The sequence below is a fragment of the Alligator sinensis genome, unplaced genomic scaffold (genome assembly GCF_000455745.1).
Source record: "Alligator sinensis unplaced genomic scaffold, ASM45574v1 scaffold264_1, whole genome shotgun sequence".
Lineage (NCBI taxonomy): Eukaryota > Metazoa > Chordata > Crocodylia > Alligatoridae > Alligator > Alligator sinensis.
This window is the reverse complement of record NW_005841831.1, coordinates 1,327,732-1,344,262: the sequence shown is the minus strand read 5'-3', so window position 1 is coordinate 1,344,262 and position 16,531 is coordinate 1,327,732. Positions and strand designations below refer to the sequence as shown.

Below are 16,531 nucleotides of genomic sequence, written 5' to 3'. Positions count from 1 at the left end.
CTACAACAAGGGACCCAGGCGGCATGGAATGTCAGCTGAAGCCTACTGGAGGTTTGTGCATGTGGGGGCATATGCCTACAAATGCAACTGATAAGAAATGACTTTGATCAGATCCACCCATATTTATCCCTGAAAAGCAAGTGAGAGCTGCGGTGGGCTGAAGTCTTTATGTATGACACTCATGGGGAATCTGCCATGGTCTTAAAGGGGTTTGGTTCCAGAATCCTGTATCTTGACACCATTCAGCTAATTCAAAATTAAGGTGTGATCTGCCACTGAGGGACATTCTGCATGCCACACAGCACGGATTCCATTTTTATGACCTGAAAGCGCCATCGAAGCTAATTGTAAAAAAGGATAAGAAAACCCAAATGAAAAGGATTAGGGGAATGTTCAGCACTTAATTAACAAACAAAATCCAGCTTACTCCACCACACCCTTCAAAGCCCAGACTTGCCATGATGCCCAAGTATGCTGGTGATGTCATGTTCACAATGAAACCAGCTGGAGAAGAGAGTTGACCTGGGAGGGTAAGGTGATAGGTCCTGATTGTTTTTTTACTATAGTACCTTTTTGTTGGTTATTTCATATATACTTAAAAATATATATATATATCTCCTCATTCGTTATGTTGAGAACCTGATCCTGCACTGTTGCCAATAGTGGTGTTAATCAGAGAAGAATCAAAGTTTACAAAAGTAATCTATTACCTAATAGTAATCTATTTGCTAATATTTGCAGCATCACAGTGACTTTCCTGCTGGTATCTAAACAACTGCAAGGCAAGTCATAACTGCAGTATCTATCTAGGGCTGATTAACCCAACTGTAACAGGGAACCCTAGCCCTGTTACCAGGAAGCAGAGCGGCCTTGTAACAGGGAGCCTTAGCCCTGTTATCAAGAAACAGGGCGGCCCTTTTAAATCCAAAAGTTTCCGGGCGCAGCCGTCCAGTCGAGCAGGGGTCAAGGATCAAGCCCTGTCAGCTGGTCAGGTGACAGGAAGGGGAAGGCCAGAACCATATAAACCTCAAGTGGAGAAGACCAGGGTGGCAGCAGAGAGGGAGACTCCCGATGACTATGGAGCAGCTGTGGCAGCCTCCTTGGGAAGAATGGGCCACACTGTGAGACAGAAGCACGAACACATGCAAGTGGCACTTTGCCTCTCTTATTTTTAAAATTTTTTATTATATGGCCATAGGGGCCTATGGTTTACGTTTAATGTTCAAAAGCCGGCAGTTTGTGGCTGAGGCTGTAGGAGAGGAGGAGGCCTCATTAGTGTCAAGGGGCACCGTGATAGAGGGCTCAAGAAGCCCTCTTGCACTAGGGGTATAGCACTAGGTCCACGAGCCCAAAGTTGCTTGAAGGGAAGATCCTAGTGGAAGCCAGGTCCTAGTGGGTGGTCTTAGGCGAAAGGCCCTAACTACAGAAAGAGGGGCAAAGCCAGAGGGGTCTGAGGCCCCAACTGCCTGGTGCCACAGGGGAACGGTGTAGAAGGGCCAGTAGGCCCGGTGTCGTGGAGAGTGTGGAGCCTTGAGCCGAGTGAGTTAGAGAGCGAGAGCCTCAGAGTCAAGCCCTGTTTAGTGGGTTTTGACTGACAGGCCTAGCTAGAGAGAGGGAGGAAGCCCACAGCAACTGAGACCCCAACATAAAGAGAAATTTATAAAACATCTGCAAGGCACGGGGCACATCAAGGGGAGGTAGGAGCATGCATTTTGCCCTTAAGGTAACAGCTCATTATCCTACAGGTGGTGAGCCTGGAGACTTTCAGGGAACCTGTGGCTCAGCCTCCCTCTTTTTTTAGAACAAAGTAATATCAAGTTGAGGCAGGAGAGTAAAACGGGGGCGGGGGAAGCTGATCCCCAGAGAAGGAAAAATTCAGCAAGACTTGATTGGAGCACACTCACCGGCCTATTAGAAAAAAAAATAATGCAGCCAAAGACAGCACCTTGTCACACCAACCCATACTGTCTGTGCTTAGAAAAGATGACAGATCTCTCAGTAATGCTTCTTACCATTAACTACTGTTGGCACTGATGCAGGCTTACACAACAAGGCTTTTACTGGAATTGTTACATTTGTTTGTCTCTTTACAACTTAAAATGACTCAGAGTAGTAGCAGAACCTCTTAGATAATAAAAGCAAGTAAGCAGAGAATAGCTGCAACTGACAAAGCTGGAATATGGCCCTGTATGTCTGTTGTGCGATAACCTCATAAGCAGGTTCATTCCTTAGCATACTCAGATGTCAGATCAGCCAGTGAAAATGATACATTTTTCCAAGACCTCAGAGAAAGAGCCAAAACACAGGGTCACATTCCTGAATGCTGGGAATGGGGAAAACACATGCTGAAAGTACTGACTCTGTGCAGAAAAAATAGGACGTCTGAGAAATGCAGTCTTTTGCCTCAAACGGTCTAGAGGAAGCCATGAAGAGATGCAGACATGAAACCTTGCTGCTGCCTAACATGGGGGTATGAATTAGTGAATCCCCAACCTGCACCTATATTCCACTGATCACTGTGTTGTGAAGTGCTTTCTGTGTTTGCTCTACTGAGGACAGTTATGTCACAACCCCACCTATGCAGCTTCACACTTCTGTTCAAGCCATACAGACTCATGCTTTTAGCTCTAAGTTCCCAGGTTCAATCCAAAGAGCCAGCCAAGAGGGCAGTATTCACATCAGCAATGCCTTGGGCCTACCTCTTGCACCCCACACAGGCCACAATAAGCTGGGGAGACCCACAGCTGATATTTACTGTGGTTCACAGTGAGGTATTGAGTTCATCAGCCTGGGATCTCCAGAGATGCATCATATTTATAGCTTACAGTTCAAAGACCTTCCACAGTCTCAGGAAAATGAGATTTTAGTTTCAAGAAGTTATGCAATGGCTGAGACACACAGGCCACATCCAGACTCACAGGCCATATCCAGACAAGCACGGATGTGTGGCATGTGGTGCCGCAGCCCCATTTGCGGTGCCACACATCACATGTGCAGGTGATCCCTGCCCTGCTACTTTGCAGCGTGGGGAGTTTTGACCTCAGGAGATCCCAGGGTCAAAAAAACCCACCGCCTTAAAAAAGTGGGGCAGCGCATATGGTGGCAGCGTGTGCCACCCAAAACCAGAGCCTGGTCTGCCAGAGCCACACTCCAGCTGCTGGCCAGGCTCCTAGCTGCAAGAGCACCATGACTGCAGTGCCCTGAGTCTCCCAGGACTCCAGGTAAGGCTGCTGGGGCCAGCATAATTGAACAAACACTCAAAGTGAAAAGGAAATCATGATTTTGATCTTGGCTTATAAATCAAGAGTAGCTCCTCTTTAAGGCAGTGGAAGTTGTAAAAGCTAGTAAGATGGTGCATCTACATGTACATTTACTGTGCATTAAATTTACTGCACAGTAACTTACTGCATAGTAAGCAGGTTTAGGCTGGCATCTACATATGCAGGTGTTAAAGTGCAGTAACACTGTGTGTGCACTGATGTGGGACTAAAGTTAGTCTGTCCACACACACACTGTTTCTGCACAGTAAGGCATCTACACATGCATTACTGCGCAGTAACTAATTGAACGTAAATTTGATACTTGCATGATGTAGGTATCAAATTTATGTCCAAGTCAGCATAAGTTGCCATATTTACTGTGCAGTATGGGTGTGCATGTGTAGATGCCGCTGGTAGTGTTCAGTAATTTTCATTTACTGCGCAGTAATTTTGGTTACTGTGCAGTAAATGTGCAGCTGTAGACGCGCCCAGAGAGTTGTTAGAATCGGGCCTAGCTCATCCTTAGGGATTTCACTGCTGTTCATGAGAAAAGAGGTGAGAATGGCTGGGATCCTTCACTTCTTTCAGGCTCCTCTAATGACTACAGAAGACAGTATCTCCTGCAGTTGACAGATAGGGTGGGTGGGCTAGCCTAGACCCAAGCTGTCTGCTCCAGCTGGGCAGGGAGCCATGCTCTAGCACCCCCAGTTTCTGACCTAGGCTACTACAAGTATGTGGATGCTTATCAGTTCAATCTATGCAGTTTAGACTAATCTGAGAAGATTTCATTGATTCTGCCTCAGGCTCTTTGACTGTCTGTATTTAGCCAAAGTGTCCCACACAGCCAATTTACAGCAGCAGAAAGAGAACAAAGGGACCATTCTACACCCTGCCCTAGCCTCTATGGGCAGCTCTATAAAACTGTTCTTGTTTCCTGTCCATTTAGACAGCACCTCTCAGGAGAAGCAGCATCAAACCTGTCCTGGAATGTGTCTGGCTCACAGCATAGGCAGAGCCCTGAGAACCCCAAATCAATCAATGAGGAACAGTGCCTATATGGCCAGTAGTTTAGCAGTAGGTCTATATGGGCCTTCCCACATAATAAATGTTTCTAATGCTGATTGGTCATCTATGACAAAGATGCCATGTATAGGATCATGGACTGTTACAACAGATCATCTGTCTCCTTTCCAAACTTACTGCATTAAAGTCAATTGCAAATCCGCTTTTGATACCAGTGAATGCAGGGTCTGTTCTGAATTTCCTCATGCTTCATCAAGCCTAGTTTTAAATGTCCCTAAACATTCCACTGAGAACTTATTCTACCACATAGATTATCTCAGCACCAGCAGTATCTTTCTGATAGTCAGCCTTAAGTTTCCTTTGCTTCATTTCATCCTATCCATTGTTCCCTGTTATACCCCCTTTTAAGGCCACCTTAAAACAATCCCTCTTCCTGCTGGATTTATAGCCAGATACGTGTACATAGATGCATAACACTGGAACGGACCACCTGTGTCATCAAGCAGAATCCTCTTTAACAACTGACAAACAGGTAATAGACATTTGTCCAAAGGGATCCCCCAAAAAATCCGCTTTTCCCCTTGCCACACATCACAGGCGCAAAACATCCTGTAATGCCAAAATATAAGAAGCTATAGAGGGGAGGTAGGTGCCCATACAAAATCCCTGTTCCTTGCTGCTGACAGCAGAAAAAAGGGGGCTGGATTGAAATGAAAGATGATGAGGTCTTTGCTGAGTTTCTGCTATTTTGCCCATAGCTTTCAGGCACAGACAGACCAGAGCTGAAGGCAACATTTTTGTTGAGGGGGAAGAGGAGGGGGTTAGCACCTGCACAGGATCCCTCATTTATCACACATTATTACCCAAACATGGTGGTCTCAGTTTGGGCCTGATATAAGTGAAGAACAGCTCCCGCTACACTGAGTGCTGTACCTGCTTACCGGGGCTCAGGACATCACAGTGATGATAATGCAGCTTATTACTCAGAAATCTGAAACACTTTGTTGTTATTTGGAGAGAGCTGTTGGCAGCCACAGCCACATTCTAGATGGCAGAGGAATTCTGTGCATCAGTAATACTGGCTTTGCAATGAAAGCAAGCCCTCAAGGTGCTAAATTTGATGTGGTTTCAGACATGCATGCACATGTTCATCCATCCTTCTGCTCTGTTCTTCAGAGCCAGCAGAGCATGAAAAGTGACAAGAATCCTTGTCTCTGGGCCAATCCCCCATGCTAGCATGGAAGGGAGCCTGGCTGGACAGATCACCTAAGCAAGATAGACTGTTATTTATTATTTGCATTCCACTAGCACCTAGAAAGACCTAAAATCCAGCCTCTCTAGGTGACAGTCCCAGCTCCAGAGAGCTCACAGTGTAAACAGGCAAAAGAAAGAGGTGATAAGGCACAAAGAAGAGATGACTTTTGCAATGTCAGGTTAGTGACAGGTACAAAACCCAGAATCTTTCAGGTCCTGATTTGGTGGTCTTGGCCTCCCATTCAAAGTACTTAAACCCAGGTTTGAAGAGGAAGGCCAGTGGCCAGACCAGTGTAGAAAGTTTTCTTCCCATGAAATAAAACTACTGACAAATTAAGCCACCTTGGAACTGTTACTTCTGTGTGTGTGCCTTTGAAACACAATCCACATCTCTGATAGCAATCACTTTGAGCAAGCAGTTAAGCCCGCTCCATCCTACACCTTGCTCAGTAATTCCCCACAGAAATGGATAGCACGCAGCAAAAGAAAACACATAGCCAAACAAGGAATTTATCCAGTCATTCCACTGCTCTTATTTAAGCATGCATATTGTTGCTGGCTGTACAAGGCCTAAGAAAATGATTCTCAACAAGGGTACCAAGTTGAGATACTTTTAAGGGTGCAATGGGCAGCCTCACAATATTAACACTGTTAAGTATGCAAGCACCTACACATGATTCACAAGATAAGCCCAGAGATTTCAATTAGGAGTCCATGGTGTTAAAAATATTCTGACCTGCTGCGGTCTTTGGGCTCTTTACAATGGAAAAAGAGTTGCTGTAATATTTTTCCATAGTCAAGAAATTAATGAAAGCTAAGAGCTGTATTTTCTGAGGGGTGCTTTGAGTCTAAGGAGGTTGAGAATTACTGGCCTAAAGGAAACAGTTACGTGGTTTTGATCATATTTAATGCAGCTAATGGAAGCAAACAGACTTTTCAATTTCATGGCTGTATATCAGGGGTGGTCAATCTGTGCTATGCCTGCCACAAGTGGCACAAGCAGCCTGTAGATGTGGCAAGCAGCAGATCAGGGAGAGGATAGGCAGCACGCTGGCAGATAGTAAGGCTGAGCGAAGCTTCGGTTGCTGATTCGATTCAGCCTGATTCGGTGGCTGAATCTCCAAATCCAAATTGAATCAGAGGATCCTTTAATCTCTCAAAATCGAATCAGAACCCTCCAAAATGATTCAGAGATATTTGTAAAAATTCAGCAATTCAGACATAGACACAGCTTTAAATGTTTTTTCTACATACCTCTAGCTAGCAGCAGCTCATGAATACTGCGATGCTGGGGCGGATGAAGCGTCCCACAGGAGCACGGAGGCTCCCCAGCACGATCAGCAGCAGACCCAGCAATGAACCAGAAGCACTTCTGATCCACTTCTGGGTGCCCCCCCAGCTTGGCGACTGGTGCCTCCTGGGTCTCAGGGTGGTGGTGGGGGGGAGCACCCAGGGTCCCCCTGCAGCCAATCGCTGGGCCAGGGAGGCATGGGGTTGGCCCTCAGCGTGCTCCCCGGTAGACCCAGAAGTGGACCAGAAGTACTTCCGGTCCACTTCCAGGCTTGCTGCCAAGTACACAGGGGACCCCCCCGACACTCCTGCGGGACACTGCCTCCGCCCCAGTATCGCAGTATTCATAAGCCACGCTGATACCTCGAGGTACATAGAAAAAAACATTTAAAGCTGTGTCTATGTCCGAATCACTGATTCCCCGAATCAGCATTGAATCTTCGGATTTGGATTCAGCCACATCAAATCAGGGACAGTGATCCAAATTAACAAATCAAATCACTGTCCCTGATTCAGGCCAAATCCAAATCGAATATGGCCCATTTTGCACACCCCTAGCAGATAGAACAGGGAGCAGAAAGCAGAGCAGCCAATTGAGCAGGAAGAGGGGATTGAAGTGGCACTCAGAGATAGAGAAGGGCTAATTTGGGCCACACTGCCATACATTGCTCAAGTGATACTCCTGTTGGCCCTAGGAACTGTAAGACAAGGCACTTCTATTGTGTATAGCTCATAAGTGGGCTTCTCCCTACTCATGAATAAAGGTTCCACATCCTGCATAAATTCACACCAGTCTGCCTGCAAGATTCTAGCATGCAGACTCAAACCAGAAGTAAAAGCCTGCTCTAGGAACTACCTCTTGAATTGGTAGCATTCCAGCTGCACAGTACCATAGGTAGGCTAATTAGCTTCCCTGTACCCAATTTGGGAGGAAGAATGTATTTGAACACATGACTGCCAAGCACAGTAAGTCTGAAACCTAGACATGGGACTATTAGACTAGAAGAAGCCTCCTGGACCATCGAGTATAGTCACTTGTGTCTGTAGTCAACCATTAATCAAGGATCCCCCCAAATTGCCACTTCAGATGCTCTCACACAAATGCAAAGCACAAAGCCAGAATCATAAAGAACATTCTTTTAACTGCCACATGTAAAGACAGAGGGGACAAGGCTACTGATAATGCCCTGTCATGGCAATGGCGGAGAAGTAATTGGTTAATAGATGCACAGAGATCCTAGGAAGATGACCATGCCCTACATTGCAGGGAAAGGGAACATCCCCCAACGTCCTTGCTAATCTGACCTAGTGGAAAAATTCCCTCCATATTTAGCGATCAGTGGGTTCATCTACATGATGCCTTACTGAGCAGTAACGCAGTTTACTGCACAGTAAGCATGAGCGTCTACACATGTACATGCTTACTGCGCAGTAAATTTCGCTACTTACAAGTAAATTTGCTACCTGCAAATGCAAGTAGCAAATTGACTCGCAAGTAGTTACCGCGCAGTAACACCCATGTGGATGCCAAGAGCAAGCAGATTTGTTCCTGGTCAGCCCTGCCACTAGGGGACCAGCCTGAACTCAGCCCCAGGGCTCCAGGGCTGGGAGCCTCTCCTGACCCGGGGCTAGGCTGACTCTATGCCAGCTCCAGTCTCAGGCCCTTAACAGCTTACAGGCATTTAGAGCCCTGAGGCACAAAAGCAGGGAGCCTGGGGCAACTGCTGGCCTCTGCTGCACCTGCACAGGCTGCAGGCTACCTGTGGCAGCCTGCCTGCAACTCAGTGCTGCTGCCTGGTACCACAGTGCCACGTGGCTGCCAGGGCCATGCTTTCCAGGCCTGCAGGCAGCTGCAGGCTACTTCTGGGTCTGCCAGCACTTGGGCCCAAATGCAGGCAGCTCCTGGCCATTGAAGCCAGCTCCAGCTGCCCACAGCCAACCCCCAGCAGCCTACCCAGAACCTGCAGGTGCTGTAGGGCATCACCTTGCTATGCAGCTTCTAGTTCTGCACCGTGCCCCTGTGCTGGATGCTGCAGGCAGCTGCCCAAGCCTGGCAGGACAGGGACAGCCATGTGAAGGTGAGGAGAGCCAGTGTGGGAGGCCCGATCGTGTCGTCACCCACATCACACACCACCACCCAGGACCGCAACTGGTTCCTGGAGGAAACTGGCAACCTCATGGTGCTAAGGGGTGAGGCAGAAGTGCAGCAGCAGTTTGCGTGGGGTGAGTGCTCCAACGTGCATGTCTACAAGGGGCTGTCAGGCCAGATGTGGGGGCATGGGCATGGCTGGTTGGCACAGCAGTGCCTCATAAACATCAAGGCCTTGTGGGCACAGTGGGTTACGATCACCAACCCCAACCATTAGTCAGGGAGTGCCCACAAGTCCATGCCCTTTATGCAGTAGCTTACTGATATCCTTTTGCCCTGGGACCCAGACCGCAGCCGTGCTGTACTGCAGCATGGGTGGCCTGCCCGAGCCCCCACTTCAGCCTGGCACCCGTGGTGATGTGTCACTGGAGGAAGGCCCCTTGGGCTGCCAGCAGCCCATCCCACTGAGCTCCCCAGCCTCCACCAGCAGCTAGGGGAGGCCGGGTCAACACCTGTTCCAACAGCTGTGCAACTTCAGCCCCAGTCACAAGGCACAGCAATGTCACCACTAGCTGCCAGCAGTGCCAGCTCCTCCCCAAGGGTGTCCCCTGCTTGGGCACCTGCACACTGCACCCCACCACCCAAGTCTGCCAGGACTTACATGCCATCTCTGCCAGCTGGGACCAACCAGAGCCACCAGGCACACCAGCCCTGCCTATGTGGTAGGGGGAGGGTACTCCCTACCCCAGCCCCTGCCCCCGGCCCCTACCTCACCCTTCCTACCCAGCCTGGCCACACCCCCCTGACCCCTAGGTTCCCCCTACACAGCATGCAGGAAGGCAGGGCACAGGGCAAAACTTTATTGAGCAGCCTTTGCCCCTGCAGCTAGGTGGGCATGGGCCTCTCACACACTGAGGAATGTGTTGATGGCAGCGGCGATGTCCTCCTCAGCTGCAGGGGCCAGGGACATGTAGCACAGACACAGGTAGCCCTCCAGGTGGTGGTGGAGGATGTGGGGCAGTGCAGGCTTGACCCCCACATCGTGGAAGCTTAGGGTCCTGTGCCAGGTATGCAGATACACTTGGGGCACCATGGCCATCAGCAGCAGCAGGGTGTAGTGGCTTGAGCACCCCTCGGTCTGTGCAAATAGCAACTCGTGCAGCACCTGTGACACACGCAGCAGAGGTACACTTGGAGTGCAGAGCAGCTGAGGGGTGGGGTGGGGGAACTGGCCCTGGAGCGCCTCCCCGGAAAGGCCCCAAGCAGGGAGGGTGGGGGCAGAGGCGTGGACAGCTCTGCATCCCCGTCATCTGGGAGGACCATGCCCTACAAGCCTAGGTGCTGTGAGCTTGGCAGCAGCACAGGAGAGCAGCTGGCCTTCAGGAGGAGAACTTGGGGAGCAGGGCCTGGAGCTGTGGCAGCAGGTGCTACCAGGACCCTGGCCTGGTCCAACCTGGGAATGGGGTGAGGGAGGCAGGCTACCTGCAGCTAGCACCCAGTGGCCCACTGGCCCCTGGGGAGCAAGAAGGAATGGGGGGCTTGGTTGGTGGCTGCCTGGGCCTAGGTCTGCCCAGCCAATTTACCATGGTCCTTGGGTACCCGTACACACATGACCACTGATCTGAGGCCAGACAGTGCATGGGCCTCTGGTGTAGAGCACATCATCTTAGAAATGTTGCAAAGTCTCACAAACAACTTCTTTCTCGTGGCTCTAAAGGCCCTGCAGCTGAATGCATAGGAGAGGCTGGAGTTGGCAGCCTGGATGTGGCCTTAGGGTCACTGCCTCCATGACCTGGACCCTGCAGATGTGGCAGTTCCACAGGAAGTGGACCCAGGACCAGACCCTCCTCCTGGACTGGCTGGTGATGGCTGTGGAGGACTGATTTGGAGATACATGAACATGGCAGGAGGAGGACACTGCTCACCTGGACAGGTGGCGGGTGGAGGACATTGCCCTAGAGAATGTGTGGGACCAGGTGGACTGGGAATTCAGGGCACAGATCCTGGTCCAGGAGTGGGACTGTGTGGAGGATCTGCAGGAGCAAGGGGTATTTGTGGCCAGGGCAGTGGAAGCCACAAAGGAGGACTGCTGGGTGCTGGACACCATTCTGGCCCTGGCGGTTACCTTTGTGCCGCCTGCTGCCCTGCCTCTGACCATAGCACCACCTGCACCCTGGCAGCTGGCCACCACTCAGCAGCAGGCTTACCCATGAGCCCTGTCTTGGCCCCTGCCCCGGGTCCCCCACCACCCAACCCTCCTGGCTGGGCCCAGCCCGCCACCAGCCCTGGCTCCACACAGGTGCAGAGTCAAAGTTGCCTACAGTGGGGCCAAGACTGCTCGCCATCTCTGGTGGCCCTGGCCACTGACTGCCAGAGGGGGAGCCACCTGTGCCAGGGGATGAGTGGCTGCTGTCGCCCTTGGGCAAGCCCCTTGCCCACCAGGCTCACCACGATGTGCGCACCTGTGGGAGAACAGCCAGAGGCTGGGGTGCTGGCTGCCTGTCCACAGACTCCATCTCCTAGGCACCTCCACACCATGGCAGACTGCCCTGGGAAGACACACACACAACCACAGCACTTCACTTGTAAATAGTTTGCATAGGGAAGGGGGTGTTTTTTGGTGGTGGGTGGAGTGTGTGGTGGAAGGGCTCTGTTGTTGGGGAGGGATGGGGGATCTGTTTGTTGTGAGGGCAATAAAGTGTTTTTCTGAAAACAGTCCATAGCGAGTGTGGTGCTGGTGCCGGGGGTGGGGGGAGTCTGTGGGCAGCTGTCCAGGTGGGCTACAATGGGGAGTGCAGAAGGAAGTGGTTGGCCAACACCTCTCACACCCGGTGACCTGGCCACTGCTGTGTGTAGCTTGCCCAGGGCCTCAGTGATGGGGGCCTGCTGGGACCAGCAGGGGCCCAGGGCACTGGGCATTACTGCCAGGGACAGGGGCTAGAACGGCCATGGCATGGAGAGGCAGAGGCTGCAGCAAGAGAGCTGCCACGTGCAGCCCTGGCCTCTGCATGCTGCTCCCAGCCAGAAAAGCAGCTGGCCAGGGAGCAGAGCTGCCTTTTAAAGATGGCTGCTGGCTGATGCAGCCGGAGCCCTAAGCTACCCTGGTGGCAGCACGAGCGCATTGCAGGGCCACAGGAAGTGGGAGTAGTTTGCTGCAAGAGCAGCAAATCTGCTCCCATGTCCTTGCATGTATAGATGCCTGCCCGGGAGCATTTACTCACAAGTAGTTTACTTGCAAGTAAACTGGTCTTGGATCAAATGCATGTGTAGACATACCTAGTATGATCCTTAACAAAAGCAATACCCTTCTGGCAAGAACTCCACATCACTTTTCTAAACACCTGCAAGAACACCATACCTCAATCATAACTACCCAGCCTTAGCTGGGACCAAACATGCAGTGCTTCCAATATAGGAAACCTCCTTCCCCACAACAGCTAGGAACATCCATGGGCAACCAGCAAAAGTTTATGAAACATGGCACTGGTCTGTACTTGCATACTGCAAGAGTTAACTCTGTCTTTCAATATGGAGTTTGCAGCGCAATGTGTCAGACGCCGCGCAGATACCTGGTGTTTGGGGCCGAGCCACACTGCAGGGGGCTGCACCACGAGGCCAAGAGCATGGCTGCTGTTGCTGGTAAGCTGCCGGTGGGTTGGAGCCAGGCTAGGGGCGAGCGAGGAGGCTGCAGCTGGGCAGAGAGTGCACGGGGTGACTGCAGCTGGACGGGGGACGTGCAGGGAGCTGCAGCTGGGCATGGGGTGCGTGGAGAGGCTGCAGGCTGGCAGGGAACACGCAGGGGGGGGGAGGATGCAGGGGGGCAGGGGGCAAGCGAGCAGGCCACAGCTGGCCGTGGGCTGAGCTGGGGGGCTGGAGCCAAGCAGGGAAGCGAGCAGGGGCCGTTGGTGGACCCACCCCTCCCGAGCTGCCCCCTCCATCCTCAGTAGTCCCCCCACTCCTCCAGCTCCCTCCACCCCCTGCTTACCTGGCACAGAGCCCAGGTCCCGGTCACTGCAGGCAGTATGCTTCAGCACCCGGGAAAGGGCCAACCACAGAGATGCTCTGGCAGCGTGCCAGAGCATCTCTGTGGAGGACTGAGCCTCTGGTTGCCTCTGGCCATGGTCTAGGATGTTTTTTTCTGCCATGTTTTTTTTTTTCAACCCTGGATATCCAGGGGGCTAATTTTGCCCCTGTGCTGCAAATTTAGCGTGGGGAATGTTTTCTCCTTTCCGCACATGCCTCTTACAGCGTCTCAAAGGGCTTTGGGATGCTGCAAGATGCACATGCATGCTCACATAGATGTGCCCTTTGAGTCCACATATCATGCATTTAGATCATTGAACCAAGAATTGTGTCACACTATCCCTTCCATAAACTTAACAAGTTTGATTTTAAGGTGACTCAGGTGCTTTGCCCTCATTACACTGCTCAGAAGACCATTCCAAATGTTATATCTTTGATAGCCAGGAACTGGAAATAGATTTCTATTTTTTTTTTCTGTAAGGAGTTTGTAGCCATTTTATCTTGAACTGGATAGGCTCTCTTCCCTTTTAGCAATACCCCTACAGGTTAGTGTCACCCACAAATTTCATGATATATCTAGTTCCAGGTTTCTAATAAACATATGAAAAGATGGGTCTTAAGATCAGTACTACCACTTCTAACTGCTCTTTGATCATGTAACTCTCTTTACCCTGTGAGCCTACTCCTCTCTCACAATTGTGGTATCAATCCCCATCTTTTTCAGTTTGGCCAATAATTTTCCCATGAGGCACAGGATCAAAAGTTTTGGTTACATCTAAATAAATTAAACCCATTGCCCTTATCCAAGAAGTTAATTATTTTTTCATAAAAGGAAAAGAATTAGTCTGACATTGTTAGGGACTGGGTCATGGGCAGTCTGGAAAGGTCATGTGACTAATCACACAAAACCCAGAACCCCCTGGGTCCACAGGGAGTCAGGAATCTAAGCCGGAATATAGGAAAGCCAAATCAAGAAATTGCAAAATGGTCTCTTTTTTTTCCAGTTTTGTTCTCAGGGACAAATCGGATCCAAATTAAGTTCCAAATTTTGACTGAGTTGAACTCTCAAGTCTGTGTGGTGCGCCCACCGACAAGTATCCTACCTACCAGACTCATCACCAGTCTGGGGCTTCAGCTACTCCCAGATCCATGGCAGGCTTCCTGCATGAAAGCCCCAAGATACCACCTTCTCTGTCTTAAATGGCTCAGCGCAGTTAGAGGGTGAAGACCAGTCCCTTGCACTGTAGGCAGGCTGACCCCTGCAAGAGTCTACAAATGCCTCCAGATGCAAGGATCTCGGCTACACAATTTATGGCGATGGAGGACTGCTTTTAGTCTTTTCCCCTAGCTTGCTCCTTCATCCTTTTGGCTAGGGGCAAGTAAGACTAAGAAACATCTGAACTCACGCTTGGGGTCTGCATGTAGCAAAACGGTCAGGAATAAACACCAGAATCTTTACTCAAACACCTTGCTGCTGTTTGGGTCTTGCTTTTAAAGGCTGGAGTGGGAAACACCCATTGGCTACAGCCTCACAGGGGACTGGTTGTCCTGATCGCTCAGTTAGCACCAGCTGAGCCCAGGGTATTGATTTTAGCTCATTTCAGGTGGGGCCTATTTTCCAGCAGCATCAGGGGATGGATACTGGGACTGGCTAGGCCCAACGCTTTGCTCTGAGCTGATTACAGACATGTTCTTTATTGGATAAAGTAAAACTGTGGCTTGTCCCCTTTTCTATTTACCTGCACATATTTCCTTATAATTTATTTCTTTGGATGTGGACCAGGCCATTTAGGCATTACATATATTGATATATGTAAATATACTGCAGTTGACTCACTGACAAACTGCTATCACTTTTTCTTTCCCTTTTAAGTAGCAGTGTGTTGTTTAGACTAATGACTAATTATTGATTTTCTTTGTCTTTTCTTTTTAAGGTCTTTTTATGGTTGTAATGGTACTTTTCTGGCAAAAGGCAAACCTGTCTGTGTAGTATCAGACAGAACACAATTAAGTACAACCTGGTTCTAATAATAAAGAGATGTCCAAAGCAAAACACACGTTTGCTGCAGACCATTCCAAACAACCGTACCTGCTTATGTAAAATCAAAACATGGCTGCAATATATCCACAAGAAAGAACTGGTTTTGAGGGACATACCAGCGATTATGCTATGATAACAATAAAAATTTTTCCTACAGACACTCAGATGGCATAAATGACAAAGTGAGGTAATGTGAGGAAACAGAAAGAGACAGACAAAAAAAGAGATTGGATGATTAGACAGACAGATGAATGTTATATGTATTTTCAGAAATGTAAAGCTGCAAACCTTGCTCTCTTTATTCAAAGATTTCGCTTAACTTCAATGGGCCCTTGTCTGCATCAGGACCCCAAGTTTTGCTTCTGCTTATAATGATGCATCAGGGATTTCCTGTACAGTAGGGAAGGGTGGAGTTCCCATTCCAATTAAGGTCACAGGTGAAGGAAGACCAAGATTTTCAACAACATGGACAAATGGTACAGCTTGTGAGCAACTCTGATTACCTTGTCTGGGTGCATTAAGTGCCCTCAATAAGAATAGGGAGGTATCTGCATGTCTCCACAGGACAATATGGAGCTGCATACTCCACTGCATAAAACAAACACATAGAATAACAATCAGGCTATGATGTTGTGAAGAGAAAGCCTTCAGAAGTATCTAAAATAGAGAAGTCTAGAGTCTGTTATAAGCCCCTTGTGCTGGAGACATAAAAGGGCAGAGGTCCATCGAGTCTGAGAAAGCTCCATTGTACCTGCCTGCTCTAGATATTAGTAATTAAGATAGTGCTATTCATCTATCTTTCATGAGCTTTAAATTCACCCAGAGCATCTGAAAAGAAGCGATGACTTCTTGCATTTACTGACATGTATAATGCAATTGTCAATGCATTTCTTTTTTATTAATAAGGATATATATAGCATAGAAATTGGATAACTCTGGGGACTGGTCAGGGGTTGGGGCCCTTGCCCTGAGGTCATCAACTCAAAACTGATGCAGGGTAGTACTTACTGAATAGACTTCCCTGCAAATGATCCATAGCCTATGTGAAATGATTTGGTGGGTGTGAGCCCACGAAACAAACATCCCCAACAGGGACTAATCAGCCCTGGCAAGGACATGAAGGGAAGCTTACATTTCTGCTGTCTGTGCTGTGCATAAACAAAAGTCATCAACCCTGAGCAAACTCAATTTTGCTTAAAATATTAATGATGACTTTTTAAGTGTCCCAGGCAGGCCACTACAGAAGTACCTGTATGTCTGAAAACCTCAAATCCTTTTTTGTTATCTCGTCTCTCATCACAGAGCTCAAAATAACCAGAAGGGTTCTTGTGCATTTGGTAAGTAAAAACACAAATAATTCTGTGGCTCAGACTTGTCATGTCAAGTGTTAGCCAGGGGCAGATTTTCATGACAGAGTCAAAAAACTTTTAAAATAAGGATTTATAATTGCTGCACTGATAGATAATCATAATGATGTTTCCAGGAGCTCCTATAATTAGATAACACTAGAGGTCAGTCAACGTTTTGCTCTGCAAGTACTCTACAGCACAA

The 16,531-nt window shown here is 49.1% G+C and overlaps 1 protein-coding gene across 1 annotated transcript in view; it reads right to left on the bottom strand.

Annotated features, from left to right (window-relative positions):
• ANTXRL (ANTXR like) overlaps nt 1-16,314 on the bottom strand; it is a 93,734-nt gene extending 77,420 nt beyond the window's left edge. Inside the window, exons 1-2 of the mRNA XM_025214827.1 lie at nt 16,230-16,314; nt 14,346-14,397 (exon numbers count right to left, since the gene is read on the bottom strand). Coding sequence (XP_025070612.1) covers nt 14,346-14,397; nt 16,230-16,314 — 137 coding nt within the window. The remainder of the gene's footprint in view (nt 1-14,345; nt 14,398-16,229) is intronic.
• Between the last annotated feature and the right edge of the window lie 217 nt (nt 16,315-16,531).